The 18185-nt window shown below is 52.1% G+C and overlaps 2 protein-coding genes across 2 annotated transcripts in view; one reads left to right on the top strand and one right to left on the bottom strand.

Moving 5' to 3' along the window:
- The window catches only part of LARS1 (leucyl-tRNA synthetase 1), a 349414-nt gene that overhangs the window by 270001 nt on the left and 61228 nt on the right, over positions 1-18185 (top strand). The gene's annotated exons all lie outside the window — the stretch shown is intronic.
- On the bottom strand, positions 270-2394 carry POU4F3 (POU class 4 homeobox 3). The gene is made up of 2 exons (XM_069773121.1): positions 1574-2394; positions 270-1291 (listed from the first exon to the last, which is right to left on the bottom strand). Exons 1-2 carry the CDS (start codon positions 1691-1693, stop codon positions 389-391), a joined length of 1023 nt encoding a protein of 340 aa, XP_069629222.1. The 5' UTR covers positions 1694-2394; the 3' UTR covers positions 270-388.

Here is an 18185-nt window from a genome sequence, read left to right as displayed (position 1 = left end):
GGGGGCCGCCCCGCCGAGGGGCGTTCGTTGGTTTCGCGGTCGCCGTGATTTCCGTCGGCGTCGCGGCCCGGCGAGGAAAGACACGTCGCTTCGGGTTGAAAAATAAAGCTTTATTCCAGAGCGGGGTGGGGAGCGGCGCTGGCCCGGAGCTCGGCGCGGCGGGGGGCTCGGGGAGCGGCGGCTCCGCCCGTCGGGGGACGGAGCCCGGCACACGGCGGACGCCCCCGCCGCGCCGCTCCCCGGCCCCGCGCCCGCGCCGCCGCGCTCGGCTCCGGTCCCGGGGCGGGCGGCGGGGCCGGGACGCCTCGACGGGGCCGGGGCCGGGGTCGGGGCGGGGGGGGCTGGTCGTGGCCGTCGCGTCCCCTTCGCGGCGGGGGGCCGGGCGCCGTCAGTGCACCGCCGAGTACTTCATGCGCTTCTGCTTCTGTCGCTGGTTGCAGAACCAGACGCGCACCACGTTCTTCTTGAGGTCCAGCTTCTCGGCGATGGCGGCGATCTTCTCGGAGGAGGGCCGCGGCTGCAGCGCGAAGTAGGCCTCCAGCGAGCGCTTCTCGGGGGCGGCGATGGACGTCCGCTTGCGCTTGCGCTCGGCGCCGGCCAGCAGCTCGGGGCCGGCGGCCCGGTCGCGGTGGGCGGCCTCGGCGCCCTCCAGCCAGGCCTGCAGCACCGGCCGCAGCGCCGTCATGTTGTTGTGCGACAGCGTCAGCGACTCGAAGCGGCAGATGGTGCTCTGGCTCAGCGACCCCACGCCCGGCAGCTTGAGGGCCGCCAGCGCCGCCCCCACGTCGGCCTGGGTCACCCCCAGCCGGACGCGCCGCTGCTTGAAGCGCTCGGCGAAGGCCTCCAGCTCCCGCGGGTCCGACTCCGCCTCGGGGGCGGCGGCGGGCGGCGGCGCCGGGCCCCCCGGGGGCCCCACGCCCGCGGCCGGGGGGCCCGCGCCCACGGCCAGGGGACCCCCGGCGGCGGGCGGCGGCGGGGGCAGGGCGGGGGGCTCGGCCAGCCCGCCGACGGCCAGCGAGGGCGAGAGGTGCTCCAGCAGGTCGCCGCCGTCCAGCGCCGGGTGCGGGAGCGGGAGCGGGTGCGGGTGGGCGGCGAGGGCGGCGGGGTGCGGGAGGGCGGCGGCGCAGGGGACGCCGCTCATGGCGTGGTAGGTGGCGTCCGGCTTGAAGGGGGGGGGCTGGTGGTGGTGGTGGTGGTGGCCCTTGGCGTGGGGGACGATGTCGACGGCCGCCAGAGCCTCCGCGCGGGCCAGCAGGCTCTCATCAAAGCTCCCGAATATATTGCCCTGCAGCTGCGGGCGAGAAGGCGCATGGCGGAGTCAGTGGGGAATAGTGTCATCTCCGGATGAAAAACCTGCCCCGGCACCGCGGTTCCTCCTCGGAGCTCGGGTCATAAAAATTAATACGAAGGCGGCAGCCCCGCTCGCGCAGACGTGCGGATCAGAGACGGGAGCGGGAGAGGGGGGAGAGAGGTTCCGAGCCGCGCGATTGTTCTGGCGACATGAAAAAAACATTAAGCCGGTGCCTGTCAGAAAAATCTGCCTTAAAGCGCTAATTATGCTTCATCTACATACCTGCGGGGCCGGGAGGCAAACTCTGCGCATTGCCTCCGCGCTGGAGTGCAGGCTGGAGAACTTGGGCTCCTGGAGGGCGGCGTGCATGGCGAACGGCTGCTTGGCGTTCATGGCCATCATCTTCGCGCACCTCGCAGGTAGGCAGCCCCTGACATCGGCTCGGGGTTGTCGCTCTGCCTCGCCACTGCCCAAGTGAGCGATTTTCGATGGCAGAGCTTCCCCTGCGCGCCCGCTCGTCCCCCCCCCGACCCCCCCCCACCCGCTTCTTCACTCATCTTACACGCTGCCTGCCAGCACCGGGCCCCGCGCAGGCGTGATGCGCGGCGGGGAGCCGAGGGCAGCGCGGGCAGCACAGGGGCAGCAGGAGGCCCCGGCCCCCCCCCGGGCCCCCCCGGCTCCCCGGCCCCCGCGCCGCCCTCCAGCACCCCGCTCGGGGCGGCGGGACGCGCCGTCGGGGCCGGGCGGCTGCCAGTGCGGGGCCGGGAGCCGCTGGCAGCCCCCGGCCGGGCCGGGCCCCCGGGCAGCCCCGGCTGTGCCCCCCGAATCCTGCCCTTCCCTCGGCTGCGGGGACGGGGGCGGGGATGGGAGGAGGAGACGTTTCTCCGTGGGTAAAGCCCACGGGCTGAAGTTTGGACAGGAGGGACCATCCGTGCCCAGGGACCTGCTGCCTCTGCGTCCGCTGTGGCTGCGCCCAGCCGCTGCTGGCACTAGCCACCAAAACCTGCCCCGCAGCCCCCTGCGGAAAGGTTCCTCTGCCCCTGAGCCCGGGGAGCGATGCCGCGTATTCGCATGCCGGAGGGATAAACCAAGCAAGCCACAGTGCATCAAAGGGAAAAAAAACCCGTCGTTTGTGGTTCCCGCAGGACTAGTAGAAACCCTGCAGCGCGGCCTCTGAGCAGCAACGCTGGGCCACAGCCAGCCGGAAAAGCAGGCAGCGCTCCAGCAAGCCGAATCAAGCACCCAGCGATGGCGAGCTTGGATTTAAACTGTCCAGCACCCCGCCTCTGGCAGCCGGTCCCCTCAGGTGCCCATGGGAATTGTCACTCGGGGACCCACCCTGCACTTCTTATTCGGGTGGATCTCCCACCGAAAGCAGAGCGGCAGGGCCAGGCCCAGGGTCTGTGCTGCCTGCATGGGGGGACGGGCGAGGGAGAGGAAAATTCAGCTGCTGGCAGTGTCCCTCAGTGCTGCGGGGTTACTGGGGGACTGCGGGCAGGGCTGCCGTTGCAACTCAGAAAGTGCAAGGAAATATTTCCACAGAGGAATTTGTTTTCATAGGAAATTGTGAGAAATCTATCTGTCTGGGTAGAGTATGGCCCTTCTTAAATGTCTCTGCTGCAGCTTCAAGTTCCAGAGAGGCTCTAAGCTCCCTGCCCAGGGCCGCAGCCCGGGCACAGGGGTGGCTCGCAATAACACCGGTCCTGCCCTTCCCTCAGCGGCTGAAATGTTGCTGTGATCACAGGCACCACCCCCCCCCCCGGCTCCGAACCTTCGTAAATCCCATAAAATCAAGTATAGGAGAGTAAAGTAAACTGAGAGATGTTCAGTGAGCTGTGCCACCGTCCCATACGTAGTACATCTGATGTTTGACTCGGTATGAGAGGACAGCCGCCGCCCCTCCCGAGAAAAATAGTCCTGACGTTAGCATAATTCTGTTATTGAGCTGTCGTTTTATTTTTGCTTTCTCCTAATCTTCACATATCTTCAGGTACTACTAGACTTTGGTGGTCCAGGGACGCAAGTATTTTGCAAGCGTGAAATTTGAAGTTTCTAACCAAAAATAAAATCTACTCCTGGATTTAAAGTTTCCAAGAGCTTTAGGAGCCTTAATTAATACAGAGCAAGAGCCAAAGAAGCTGCCGTCTTGGTTTTCTGTCACATGGATTGGCCTTGATGTGGTGGCCAGAGAGAAGAAGAGGTACCGCTTCGGTGGTAAAATGCCTTTAATTTGGGAGACATGCACACACCAAAGATGTCTGCAACATCTGGCCTCCGTACCGCAAAGCGGATGGAAGCGCCGGCTCGGTGGCAGTTCCGTACTTCACTCCAGAACGAATGGCTCGCAGTCTGCTACGTGGTTTTGGGGCGCTGGTCTCTCCCCTAAAGATGCCGGCGCGTAGATCGAGCTGATGGGACGAGGCGCAGAGGAGGGTGCCTGTGCAGCGGGCGGGGGGGGGGTCTCTGCCTTCGAGCCCGGCCTGGCAGATACCGGCGTTTGGGGGGGTGGGACCGCGGCACTGCGCCCCGGGACCACCGCGGCCCAGCCCGGCCCCCAACCGGGGGGGGGGCGGCTGCCAGCGGCCCCGGGCGGCGCTGAGCTGGGGGGGGACTCGAGGGGGGGGGCGGGCGGGCTGCGGGCAGCGCCGGGGGCTCGCAGGGTGGGTGCGCGGGATGCGCGGGGGGCGCAGGGGGGATGCGCGGGGGCGCAGGGGGTTGCGCGGGGCCGCGGGTGCCCCGCACCGGCGCTGCCCGCCCGAGGTGCGCGGCCGGGGAGGGGGCGCCGGGGTCGGGCTGCGAGGGGCGCAGAGGATGGAGCTGGGAAAGCAGCTTCTTCCCGTCGGGGGGGGGAACTGGCGCATTGTCGCAAAGCTCCATGCGCTGATTTATGATAAAAAATTTAAAGGATATCATTTATATTTCAGAGGGCCTAAACAGCTGCATGAAAGTTTTATCTAAAGTGGCACCATATTTATAGGCAGTCCTGCTGCGTTGGAAGTAATTAATAGAGGGATAAATTTCAGGCCTTTGTTTTGTTTTGGTTTTAATCCTCCCTTTATTTAGGGCTCTCTGGTTATTGTAAATAAACAAGAGGATGCAAACGGAAAGCTGGGTATGAAGCCTGAGGTAGTGCCCGTTTGGCAGAGCACGTCTCCCCATCCCTGGCTCTGAGAGCATTTGCACAGGGCTGGCATTTTTTCCCCATCTCTCTGCTGTTGCTTCCTTCCCTTTCAAGCAAGGAGATGTTGGAGACCTTGCACGCCTCATTCCCCCTTCTCGTGTGAAACCGCACGCGCTGTTCGGAGGATGCAGCCAAGGATCACACAGTGGGACACAGAGCTCGGTCCGGGACTCGTGTCACAGCTCAGACCTGGCTTCTGTCACAGCCTACCCCAGGCACACCTTTCCTGACTGCCTGTTTTAAGCACAGGCTTTTCCTTCCCTCCTGAAGGCAGCCGCTTTGAAAGGAACCAGTCTGGGTAATGTAGCTGCTGAGCTCCCTTTAATTAAAGCTGTAAAATATTGATGTTCCTGGCCCTGTCTACTGACGTTACACCTTACAAACAGAGGAGAGAAGTCCAAAGGATAAACAATAACAAGTTAAAAGAGCCCAGATGGTTTGCCATCAGAAACTATCAGCAGGCTCAAAGGTGTCACTGCAATAGATTTCAGAGATCATTCACCTACTGGTAAATAATTAATGGTATTTCTGGAAGACAAAAAACCCCCACCACCAAACCCATACCCTGATGAAACATCACTAGTCACTCATTGAAAATCTGAAGGTAAAAGTCAGATTAAAAGCATGTGGTATTTTATTCTTTGTCACAATTCAAAGATTGCTATCCATTTTCCTAATACATCAAAATACCCTATTCTTATTTAGATTTTAATTCAAAGCCCATCACAGTCAGAGTGTTGTCGATAGGCTTTTGATTTCATTGTATTAATTCAATTTAGTTTAAAAATTATATAGTAAATGCTTATAAAGGACTGATGGAAGTTTGAAATATAAACGTGTAATTTAACACACAGTTCATGCCAATATCCTCTCTACCGTGGACTAAGCAGCACTAGTTATTACAGTCACAAAGCCAATGTAACTTGCCCCATTAAATTTTCTTCAATTGCTATTTAAAACAACCACATAATTCCCTGCAAATCTGGCTCTTCTGGAGCATACCACTGCTGTACCTTTTGAGATCCATGAGTAAGCGAAAGCATGCATCGCTAACACAAAGACACTTTCCTTCTGCTCGCTGGGGGAACACAGCCATGGGTACCCACTTTCTGTCTCCTGCTTTGGAGCCTTTGCTCCCCTACCCTGCCCAGCCTCAGTCCTGGGAGGGTTTCGCTGTCGTGCCCTCGCATTTGTCTTCACTGTGTATCTGAAAAAGAAGTCATGTTTTTCAGACCTGACTCAAGATTCATGTGATAAAGCAAGTTCTGCCTTGCTGAGATGCAGCCTGTTATCACAAAATCATAGAATGGTTTGGGTTGGAAGGGACCTATAAAGGCCATCTAGTCCAACCCCCCTGCACTGAGCAGGGACATCTTCAACTAGATCAGGTTGCTCAGAGCCCCGTCCAACCCGACCTTGAATGTTTCCAGGGAGGGGGCATCTACCACCTCTCTGGGCAACCTGGTCCAGTGCCTCACCATCCTCATTGTAAAACATTTCTTCCTTACATCTAGTCTGAATCTGCCCTCTTTTAGTTTAAAACCATTACCCCTTGTCCTATCACTATAGGCCCCGCTAAAAAGTTTGTCCCCATCTTTCTTGTAAGCCCCCTTTAAGTACTGGCAGGCTGCTGTAAGGTCTCCCCAGAGCCTTCTCTTCTACAGGCTGAAAAACCCCAACCGTCTCAGCCTGTCCTCACAGCAGAGGCGTTCCATCCCTCTGATAATTTTTGTGTCCTACTTCTGGACCCATTCCAACAGGTCCATGTCCTTACTGTGCTGAGGATTCCAGAGCTGGACGCAGTACTGCAGGTGGGGTCTCACCAGAGCAGAGCAGAGGAGCAGAATCCCCTCCCTCAACCTGCTGGCCACGCTGCTTTGGATGCAGCCCAGGATACAGTTGGCTTTTGGGACTGTGAGTGCATGTTGCCGGCACATGTCCAGCTTTTCATCCACCTCCAAGTCCTTCTCTGCAGGGCTGCTCTCTATCCCTTCACTCCCCAGCCTGTATTGATACTGGGGGTTGCTCCGACCCAGGGGCAGGACCTTGAACTTGGCCTTGTTGAACCTCGTGAGGTTCACACGGGCCAACTTCTCGAGCTCGTGCACCTGATGCATGGGAAGGAAGAGTGACAAGCGCTGACTTTGGAAGGTTCCTGCAGAACTTGGGTTTGCACAGCACATTTCTAGTACCCTAAAAGTGCGAGCCACGCTGCACCCAGTATGATATAGCTGTTCCACTGCACAATCTGATCGAGGAAATATCTAGGATTACCCAGACAGTCAATTATTCATCAGCTAAACGGCCAAGCATCAATTACCTGGCTTGATTCTCTTATTCATTAAGGAGATTGAAGAGCCCAACTTGACAAAGCAAAAAGAAAGTTGCTAAGTTACAGGAGCTGCCCGGCTCAGTAGCGGGGCCACACCGTGTCAGGCTTTCAAAGGGAAGGGGTCTGACGGCGAGGAAGTCTCCGAGGCTATAGAATGTCACCCAGAGCACTCGGGTTTTAGAGTAGTCCATTCCTCCACAGGGCTGAAAGTAACGGGGTTAAACAGAGAGGCAGCACTGCGCTGGAGTTATAATTGTGCCTTGGTGGGGGTACAGTGAGAGGTCAGCTGGGGCCTCACCCAGAAGAGAAGGCTTGAGAGAGTGAAAGGTGCTGTAAGGGTGTTTTGAAGGAGAACTTGAAGGGTTAAAGCCAAGGGCCAGGGAAGGACCGTTGGCATTTGTGGAAGGTTTTAATACAGGTGAGGGTGTGATGGAAACTATTTCAGAAAGAAAAGCTGCAAGCAGCATCGCAGCAAAGGTACCACTCGGCAGAGATTCTCAGCCAGGTCCTGCAGCAGAGATATCTCACAGGCAGTTTAAGACAAAAGCACGTTTCCCACTGCTCCTGAGCCATCTCCCCATGCAAACGGGCCAGGCGCTGAGGGGCTCAGCGGCTTGCTGAAGGTCACCACAGCCCAGCAGGCAGGGACCAGCTTGGAGTCGGGAAGAGGCGTGGAGCTGCAGGATGGGGGTTCCCACCGGCTGCTGCAGGGCTGAGCCCAAGGTGCACGTCTCCGACAGGCACGAAGACGAGTTGTGGAAGCAAAGCCAGAGCCAGCCAGCATTCAGCAGCGCGTCCTGCAGCACCTGGTAGAGCCCCGCAGCTCCAATCGCTGAGCCGCACACTGACAGTAAACACAACCAAAAACTTGCAGTGAGCATTTGACACGCAGCCCCTGCGCAGCCGGAGTCAGTCTGACCAACCTGGCACAACCCAGGGAAATAAAGATTGCTGCCGGTGCCGGCATTTCTCTTTCAGAGAAGTAGACGAGGACCTGGAGCTGTGGGTCTGGGGAGCTGTGCTGGCCGTAAGGACCTGGGTGGTGAGGGACAGGGGACGGTGCCTGTGCTCTCCCTGGGGCCAGAGCGCGTGGTGCACGCAGGGCAGGGCACACCGAGGTGTCTGCACGTGGCAGAGCAAGTTTGGAGCTCGCTGCAGCTGACTCTCGGCATCCACCCAGGGAAAAGGCCCGTCAGTGAAGTAACATAAACCTGCAACAGGACACACAGCTTGAGCTGACAGACTGCTTACCCCCAAAACTGCCAGAGCCTGGAAGACAATAACGGCAATAAATTTAAAGTCAGAAAAATGCAATGTACATCGTTACACGGCTGCAGACGCCATCTCTTAACCATTCTGTGACTGCTGGATTACTCCTTACAGGGATTTGAGAGAACAGTAAAGGCATAGCATTCCATTGAGACGAGAGCAACAAAAGTTTCCAGTAAGTACTTGTCTCATCAACATTACTGACCTGCTCTGGTAGCAAGCGCTCCCAAGCCATGTGGCTCCCCCACCATCACCCACGTGGATCAGTACACTCTGCTCCAAGCATGGGCTTTCCCGGCTGCTCAGGTGGCCCTCGCTCTGCCCGATGTCCCCTGGATGTACTGGACCTCCCTGACAGTCCCTGGTGGCGATCGCGCAGTTTCCACACTGGTGGTGGAGCTGGGTGCTGACCCATTAACAGCAGCACATGCAACTAATCTGACACAACAAGCAGATTTTGTGACACATGTTTTTGTCCCGTATCTTTCTCTTCCATGATTTGTCTTTCGCTGTTCCTACCTCATGCCTGCTGGCGTGGCTGAGACCTGGAAAGTCTGGGTTGAACAGGCCAGGGAGGGCAACCCGGGAGCACGGGATGAGTCGTGGGAAGCAGAATAACTACCCACAAGTCCTGTTGGTCATGGTGCTGGAAGTAGCAGTGAAGTTTCCCTCCCAGGACTCCATCCCTCGCAGCTCTTCATCTCGTCGAGGATGGGCTTCCTCTGCCGACAGGGAATGGCTGCGGGTCCGCTCCGCGTGGGTTACCACGGGCTAGCCCACCGAAGGACTGGGCAGTCAGGGCCGTTGCTGAGCTTCCTTCCCAGGAGAGGAGAGGGGAATTACCTGGGGTTTGAGCGTTGCTTCAGATTAAATTATAAGTCCTTGCTCTCATCTCCTGTAATTAAAAAACAAACCAAAGTTTTGCCAGCTGCATGCAGAGGAGCTCTCGGAGTGCAAAGTCTTGGGTACGTTACTGGTCACAGGCAGTGGGCACGGGCAGCTCCAGAAGGCTGAGTGGGTGTTTGCGAGTAGTAATCCTAGATTGAAACTAGAAAGCCTGTAGTATTAGAAAAGCATTGTGGCTATGTTAGAAAACTAGAAGTGCCAAAGCCACACAGCAGCATTGAAATGCTTGTTTAATGGAGGCAGAACAAACAGCCCGTCTTCCAGCAGTAGCACTTGGAAAGCTGATGCAATCTTATTTTTTAATTTTTCAGTAAACAAGGCTTTGATTTGAGGTCCCAGGAATGCAAGATGCCAGACAGTTCATGCTAACTGGGAGGTCTTCCTCGTACTCATTTGTAATGTGAACGAATTATAGAACTTGTTTCTTGTATCATTCCCTGAAATTAAAATTGTAACAAAGGACACATCAGTGCTTGTTAAAAATAAACCCGATCTGTTCCTGATGGAGATAATAGGAGCAAAATGACAATATTTTCTGGGGGTGAGGGTGGAACAGAGCACTTATGTGTCAGGCATCTCTTTCTTGTGATATTTGCTCCTAATTCTAGAAATACATCTAAATGTAGTCTAACAGGACTCTGTTCCACAAGAAATTAATGAGGAAGAAACATTAATTATTCATATCCTGAAACAGTAGGTCTGCTAATGTTTTTGCTAATCAACAAGTCAAACAGCTGTATCTTTGTCAGGGCAATCTTGGGGAGGATGGAGAAAGAACAACATTGATATGTTTTACCTGACTGCCCCCAAAGTCTTGCCCTTAGTTTGCACATTTCTCCACCAGGAATCTGGGATTCCTGCTACTTTTTAACACCATCCGTTGTTAGAAGATTGAACTGAGATACTCTCCAGCACAACATCCGCTGCAGACTGGACCAAACTCCGGTGAAGGAGCTATGGGGAGCTCCCCAGATGGCTTCCAGGCCTTTGGAGTCAGCCCTTTGTAGGAAAAATTAAGGGACTGAGATGAAGCAAAACAAAAATCCAACCAAAGGAGAAAGGAAGAACCGGGATTCAGCTGCTCAGGCCTGAAACAGAACAAACTGAACAAAACCTGCCCTTGGCACTTCTGGTCATTCTGTGGGCTCACTGCTGGGTCCCAGGGACAGCACCGCAGCAGGGACACCTGACAGCAGGAGAAATGGAAACTATAGACGGGTTAAGGACTGACTTTTCATGCTGGGCCTTTATCTGGGTGAACGTAATGAACTGAACCTACAGAAATATTGCTGTTTAGACATTTACCTAACAGAACACACTTAAAAATTAATGGCTTTGTTTAGAAAAAAAATACTTAAAAAAAATCAAAGCATAATTAGAGAACAAGTTGCTTTCAAACAAGAGCTTGAAATGTTAAACAAAATTATAAATATATTTCCTTCAAAACAGCAAAGATTACATAGCCGAAAAAGGAGTTAAAATCCTCTTGCTTTGCCAAAATTCAGTAGCCCAAAGCTATTTTTTTTGTTTGCTGTGAAATTGTTAATTGCTTGAACAAGAGCAAAGCAGGGACTGTTCAGTGTGCGTTTACGTGGAGACTCTTAAACATCCTCCATCTAATTCAGCAAGGGGCGTTTGTCTCCACATCCAACCAAAGGAGCACAGAGTGTGTGGAGCAGCAATTGTCATGACCCTCTGCTGCCCAGCAAAATGCAACAATAAGAAAACTCAGGCAAACAGTGCCAGAGAAAGCAGTTCGGCATCCTCACACATTGCTCCCAACATAGCTGTTTGGCTCATATTTACCATACTTTGGTCATCATCCATAAACCAGTAAGGGTAAAGACATATATTTTTCTACTTTAAAAATGAAAAAAAAACCCCCAAACCCTTTTTTTTGCCCCAAAATTTCAAATATTATTTTCCAAATTGAAGGGATTTTAAGACTTGCCCAGAGTACAAAATCTCTCTCTACATGTCCAACATGGTTCAAAATTCCATTAGAGCTTCTACATTTTAAAACTAGTCCAAGAAGAAGGTCAAGCTGCTTAAATCCTGGAGCTACATCATAGCTGTAGTTGCAGCAGATAAAGCCCTTCCCTCCCAGGATCCCCAAACAAGCTGATTACTAGTTTGATAACCAAACCCAGAATTTCCCTGCTCCAGGTGCTCTAACAATTTTCCATCACACCTGCCTTGGGATTCATTCTGAATTGGTTCCAATCTGATGAGGCACCATGGGACCTCGCATCGAGGGTTTGGGGCTGTTCCCAGGAGAGGAGGTGACCGACGTCCCACAGGCTGAGAGCTGCAGGGAACACGGACGTAGGGAAGCTGCCGGGTGCTGCTGTGCCCTGTAGCTCTCTAAAATTATTCAGCTTTGTGCTGCCTTCACATCCCCGTTACATTAATGCTCCCTGAAATCTTCATTAAAATTTGAAATTAAAATGTAACAATCAAAGGGGGTGGGGAGGAATCCTGTCACCTGATGTTAAACTCATCCCTTCCACGGTCACATTTCTTGGGGTTTAATTGAAGAAGTCACAACAACTGCCGCACCCGAGCTCGGGGAAAACAAGGTCACTGGCCAGACCTGCGTGCCATCAGTAACACACCCACGCAAGCCCACGTCGGTGCCAGTGCTGACGGGCTGTGGCTCTTGGTGATGTTCTACTGAAGAGGACGCGGGGCTGTGCAGTGCCAGGCACACCGAGTAGCCTTTGCCAGGGCAGGTACTTGCTGGCTGCGTGCGTTACATGGTGTTTTAGCAGCTCACCTGTCTTCAGTGTTAACATCTCTTTGCCTCTTGCACATTTTTTCACCTGTTGGACACACCAGGATGCCTTGCTGTGATCAGGAGAAGAAAATCTCAAGTTCCTAACCCGCTTTACGTTTAGATCAAACATCCCAGTTAGAAAGCCCTGTAAGCAAGAAATGTTTCCAAAGTGGCAAAAGGTTTCTTTATTAAAAGCATTACAGAAATCCCGGGGGAGCATTCCCGAAGAGAAAGGCCCGCTTGGGTCCTAACCCAGTGCTCGGCCACGTGCCGGGACCCAGAGGTGACGGTTGTACCCAGCACCAACCCCACACTTGTGTAACTCAGCACAGGCTCCCGACTCGGTGGTGCCACCGTGCCACCCATTGTGGAAAGGTTTATGTTGCCAGCACAAAGATGTGAGATGTCCAGGGAATACTTATAGTTGGGTTTTGCCAGAGACGGGCGACCCAGGGAGTGCAGATGTTGCAGGGAAGGTACTGGCTCTTCCCAAAGCCTTTGAGAGCTCAGACAGTGGAGGGAACTATTTAAAGTAAGTCCCTGAGCCATAGCAGCATGAGGAGCAAGCCTAGGGCAATATGCAGCCATGTTAAGACGCAGGCAGGGGCAAGAGCTTGCACCCCTCTGAAAGCAGGTTCAGCACAGCAATAGCAACAGCATCGCCCACCTGGTGCCCCTGCAGCTGGGGCTACTCTCCTGGACAGGGCTGCCTAGGAAACATTACAGGTCCCTGCTCCTAACAGCATCCCAAAAGGTGCCTTTGGTTTTGCACCAGTCAGAGCAATGCTCCGTTGCTGATGCTTCTTATGCATTGCACCAGCTCTTTCTCCAGGACAGAGAGGGCTCTCTCCCACCCGGAGCTCTGCAGGCTTTGAGAGGAGCTGGAAAACGGTGCAGCTGTTTGCTAGGGTTTGTGGCAGAAGCATCGCCCAGCAGAGGAAGGGGGAGAGTCTTTGCTCTGCTCCGCAAAACTGCCTGTGACGGTGTGAGGCTGCTTGCTGTACCGGGTAGGCTCAGGCTCGGGCACGGTGCAAGGCTTTGCATACAATTCTGCACAGCTTTGCAGTTTTTACTGTTTGAAGTCACACACGTTGTGTTCTGGAGGTGTTTCCTCCCCTGGTTTAGGGAAGCACAGCACCCTAAAGCTCGCGGCATCAAGTTTTGCAGCCCTTTATTAGACATTTCCCCAAATGAACAATCAAACAGTTTTGGGGCAGTGTAAATCTGTAAGAATCCATTCCTTCCACCACAGGCAAACCTCAGACATTAATGTATTTTGTAGTTAAATTAACAAGTTTCATTACTTTTCTCCCTGACACATCAGTCTCCATATGTTGATATTAAAGCTTCTACTGCATACAAATACAGCCTGAAAATGCTTTCCTATAGACCTAGATATGCTTACAGTCACATATACTTTGATCCTGATTTAGACTTAACTCCCTCTTTAATAATAGAGACATCAACAGTTGGCAGTGTGCTTGTTCAAGTCCTCCTCATCTTCTTTGACCCACGAGTAACTCAAAGTCATGTCAAAAAGCAGAGTGGATGAAATTGTTGTCTGACATACCTTTAGCCACCAGAGAGCACACAGAGAGGTATGTTATGTTGAGTTGATTCCAAATAATTTTCACATGAATTACTAAAGTGCCAGAGATGTATAATTTATTAGCATTTAAATAAATCACAGAGCAGAAGTGCTTTAAGGTTATCAGTGCAAGATGCGCAGGCTAGGCTATAATTAACTCAAAAACGTCATTGAGAACAGTGCTTTTGGCGGTGCCGCACTGACATGATCAAGGCACAGCACGACAAAGTACAAAAGGGGTTCGACTCCCCAAAAATAAGATGAATAACAACACAGCAGTCAAACTCCTGAGGCGGGGGGTGACGCTGGTGCCTCCTCCCCACACCTCCCCATCGCTGACAGGGTTTTCCCTCGGGTCCGGGACACACGTTTTTCCCTCCTGAGCACTCGTGGTCATGGCAGCGCTGCGGCCCGCATGCTGTCGGTCAGCGAGAGCCATCACGGCGCCCGACGGCATCCGCCTCTCCTGGAGGAAACGCAGCCTCGACAGAGATGGACGGCCCCGGATCACCCGCCGCTGCAGGGCTGGCACGGGGGTCACTGCTGCCGCTGCTGGGGGGTCACCACCGGGGATGCCGGGTCAGCACCGAGCTCTGCCAGGGGTTTCCCCCTCTGGCCTTTGTCACTTGCCTCCGCCACAGCTGGAGGCACCGAGAGCGGCGACACCAACTCTGCTACAGCCTTCGTTTGGGCTGGAGTACATCGACCAGATACGATATTTTTTGAAGTTCAAATCTAAAGGCTGTTTCTGACAAAAAGCGTATTTGCCAGATGCCATAAAGAAATAGCAAAAAACCTCGTTTTTCTTTTGTGGGAAGAAGATGGAAGACCCGGGTGAAGCAGGGCATTGGGGATGTACGCAATTCTGCCATTTGACCCCGCTGTGGTCAAACAGAGCGAGGCTGAGGAAATCCCTTGGTCCCCCAGGTCCGGGTGCCCTTTGCTCCCCGGGTTTGGACGCCCGGCTCATCCCCGCACGAGGGATCCCCCTGCTCTCCCCGGTCCCCGGCAGCTCCGGCTGGTCTGCGGGACGGGCAGGTGCTGCTCTGCCTGACGGGACACTGGACCTGTCCCAGCGCCGCAGCCGGCCCGGACCAGAGCCAAACGCCTCCCAGAGGCCCGGGGAGCAGCGCCAGTTCTGGGGGCCATGGCAGGCGAGCCAGGGCAGGTTTTCTCAGCGGAGCCCGACCACTACCTTCTCAGAGCAAACGCGGCTCTTGCTGCACCTCTGCGGTTCGCCATAATGGCTCCTGCCCTGGAGTCAATGTAAAAGTCTGCTTCAGCGCTGCCCGTGTCACACGCTGACACCATTTAACACCGACCTATGCAGCACGGCGAGGCCGGACGTCACCATCACCCCCGAGGCCACGCACCAACCTGCAACTTGCTGCATGTCACACATATCCACATCGAGTATCTCTTATGGTAAAGACATTACTGAACCGAAGTAAACGCAGACCTACCCGTCCCCACACGAGGGACCCAAGTGTGGTAAATGGATGCTGCTGGTGAGACGTGGCCGGAGTGCAAATGATCATTCCTTGTAGAGTGCCAGAATGATCCTCCCTCATGCGTGCAATATTCACGCAATCACAAGTTTAAAACACACATCATCAGCTTTTTCTCTCTATACGATTTTCCAGTCATACGAAAGCTGCAAGAACATAGCTGAATAAGTTTACAAACTTTCAATTTATAGTAAGGTTAAAAGCAAGACAGCAAGCAGAAAATACTGAAAAAATACAGAAGCAGCATATAAAAATCTGTATCATCACAACCGAGTTCACCACTGTGAAAGCACATTTAAGATCAAACTGAAAATAAAATAAGCAGACAAATCACAGTAAAACACATAGATTTCCAGGATGAACATTGCTAGGGTCACAGAAGATATTGCTTAAAAATATACTTATCTGGAGATTAACATGAATCCTGTTCTATGTGGTTTCCAATAAACTTTTCTGCATGTCCTTTCCACCCTGCCGATGGGGACAGAGGTGGCTGGGACAGCTGGGGTTGGGAGGGGAAGGCAGCACCTGCGGCTGGCGGTGCTACCAAACCGGCCGGCACTGACCCCAGTGCTGAGGGCACCCACACCAGGACGTGTCTGTACACCACACACCTGAAAAGAGCCCAGTTCTTGCTGACCACGGAGATGTCACGCTAATCTCTGAAGTGTCCTGTTACGACCCCTCGTGATGAGAAAATATTATTGCAGAGAAAATAATCCCATGCTTTGATTTGGCAAATATTTTGTTTGTATATTCAACCTACCCGATTACCACTGCTTCTCTCCATAAAATAAGCTTCAACTAGTTCCCCTCGAACGCAGCTTGGTGTTTGTCTGCATGCAGAAACAGACCTAGCGAGCAGCCTGGGGAGCGTGGGGATGCCTTGTCCGCTGGGCTGCTGCTGCTCCGAGCTCACCTGAAAATAGATGGTCTAGAGCAGTTACCTGGGAAACACAGTACTGGCCCTCCACTCTTAAGTGAAAAAAGTGTAAAGTGCTGAGCTCCAGTCATGCAATGTCAACTTAAGATGCCCCCAGATTTATTAAAAATAAATCCTGGACTGCATATCCTGTTGTGGAGCAAAATCATCGTCACTTCAAATAAAGCAGGCGTCAAGAAGCTGAGTGGCATGCAGTGTACTACCTGCAAATTAATCTCAGGCAGCGTTTCAAGGGATAAAAGGTGATATTCTGGTCACCTCACCCAGCACCTGCCTTTGAACTGAGTAATGTGAAAATCTTCACTTGGGCAATACAGGTCAAATACTGAAAACATTCAGATGCCTGAAGATGCAGATTTCAAATAAAAAGTTTAGATAACCATTAGGTTCTGCTGAGTTTACTTTTCAAATTAAATCCATCTCCAAATGGCAACAAAATTAGCGAGATGCTGAAGCAATGCCGACAGCCCAAGGAGCAGAGGTGCGGAGAGCCCGGCTTGGGAAGGATCCCTGCATCCTCCTGCCCTTATACGGGGTAGCCTTTAAAACGCTACATTAGTTTCTCCAACCTACACTTTTCACCAATTCTTGTATTTAGCTCCTGACCCTGGACAGAAGGCCTTCCCAGGGGAAGGTTCAGTGCCCTTTGAAGACTTGTTTTGTCCTTCCAGATGGGGTACTGTTCTCATGACTTGCACCATCCTCACACTGTCCCAGTACCTCTTCAGAAGCAGCCGTACCCAAGTGGCTGTCAAGCACCATGTTCTATTACACACTGCTGTCAGCCTTGCAGTGGTTCTCCACATCTGGCTCCACATGTCCAGGATCTAGCACAGATCAACCTACCTGAAAATTAACAAGCAGCAATTGGAAATTGTCTGTGGAATGATCCTGGGGAGAAAGAGAGAGAAAAAGCTCTTGTTAATCCATTTACATTTTGATCATCACAATTATAGAACTGTCATGGAAAAAAGCAGTGGAAGTACACATAAAAAACTTCAGAGAAATGTCAAACTTACTTTTCCATTTTCAACCACATGCTCATGTCAGGGATCTCATCAATAAGGACCCAGATAAACATTGCACAACCGGCTCCATGGTCTACACAAGACAGAACTGGGTCCCGTGTTTGAAAAGACAAGTTAAAATTATATTTCCATCTTTGGGAAACCTTTCTGTAAACGATTATTGTTGTATTTCATATAAATATGAGTGTAGCTACTAAAGAGATTCTTGGCCTAATAATTATAGCAACAATTTACCTTCATGTATTTGTTCAGTTGAAATAATTACTTGACACATCTTGCTTTCTTCAAAATGGCTTTCAGCAAGATTCAGATCCATCACTGCAGGAAGAGCTGTCCTACCCCACCAAACAGTACTTCTGTAATAGGGGAACATTTAGATGATATTTGAAACAGCTGGGGGGAAAAAAAATAAATCCAAAGCCACAAACACACAGAGAAAAATGCTAGCCCCCTTTCAAGTTCTTTTTATTCCCTTTTGCCATTAAAATTAATTTTGATCATGTAGGAAGAAACAACTATTTTGAACTGAATGCCAAACATTTCCTACTTACTGTCAAGACTCCATCTCCTTAAAGGACTTTATTGCATCTTGCAGAATAAGGATTATTTGGTGGTTATTGACAGGAAAGCGGACTGGGGAAAGATTGTAAAGTTCAATTACTGGCAATGAGAAAATGTCCAAAAGCCACAGGTTTATCATGAGGAGGCTCTTCATCAACACAGAAGAAAAGCCAGTTCATGTTTTAAAACACTGACATTGCAGAACCACAAAGGGATGTGAGGGAGATGGTGATACAAATACAGTTATTAAATATACTAGCAAGTGCCTTCCTCTCTTCCCCCTATTCCTCAAAAGAGTGAAGAAAGGGAAAAGGAAAAATTCCCATCCTTGTAAAGTTTCTAGTCTGTTTTCAAAAAAATCTTGTCACAGCACACCAACAATACAGGTAAGAAAAGAGAATGCAAGAGAAAAGGCTTTTAAACTTGGATCACAAACATTTACATTCATGAAAGCAACACAGGAAAGAGAAGGGAGTAACGGAAACTAGTGAAAGAAGCAAAGACCAAGAATAAAATTAATAACAGAATAAATTAGTTTTCAGACCAAATTGCAAAGGGGTTAGAATTTGCATGTATATAATTTCATGTTTTGTACACACTATTTTCAGTAACCCAGCAATACTGCAAATCTGTAAAAGAGACCATGGAACCCATTGCAGGCTATAAAACATTTTTCATTTTCTGTTAAACTCTGAACCTTCCCCAAAATGTAAAACAGCCTTTACTGGAATCCCTCCCACCCCCATTGTATCCCCCCCCCATCAATTTATATGTCTTAATTAGTACCATTTCAGCACACTGA

Source organism: Haliaeetus albicilla, chromosome 27 (assembly GCF_947461875.1).
Source record: "Haliaeetus albicilla chromosome 27, bHalAlb1.1, whole genome shotgun sequence".
NCBI classification, from domain to species: domain Eukaryota; kingdom Metazoa; phylum Chordata; class Aves; order Accipitriformes; family Accipitridae; genus Haliaeetus; species Haliaeetus albicilla.
Note: the sequence above shows the minus strand (reverse complement) of the source record. Positions and strands in the feature narration are given on the sequence as shown.

What these genes read in the sequence shown, in the direction of transcription:
- POU4F3 (XM_069773121.1), bottom strand. Translation starts at nt 1,693, where the DNA reads ATGATGGCCATGAACGCCAAGCAGCCGTTCGCCATGCACGCCGCCCTC. An exon ending in TTTGCCTCCCGGCCCCGCAG is followed by an intron (nt 1,292 to 1,573) that starts GTATGTAGATGA and finishes TCTCGCCCGCAG; the next exon opens with CTGCAGGGCAATATATTCGG.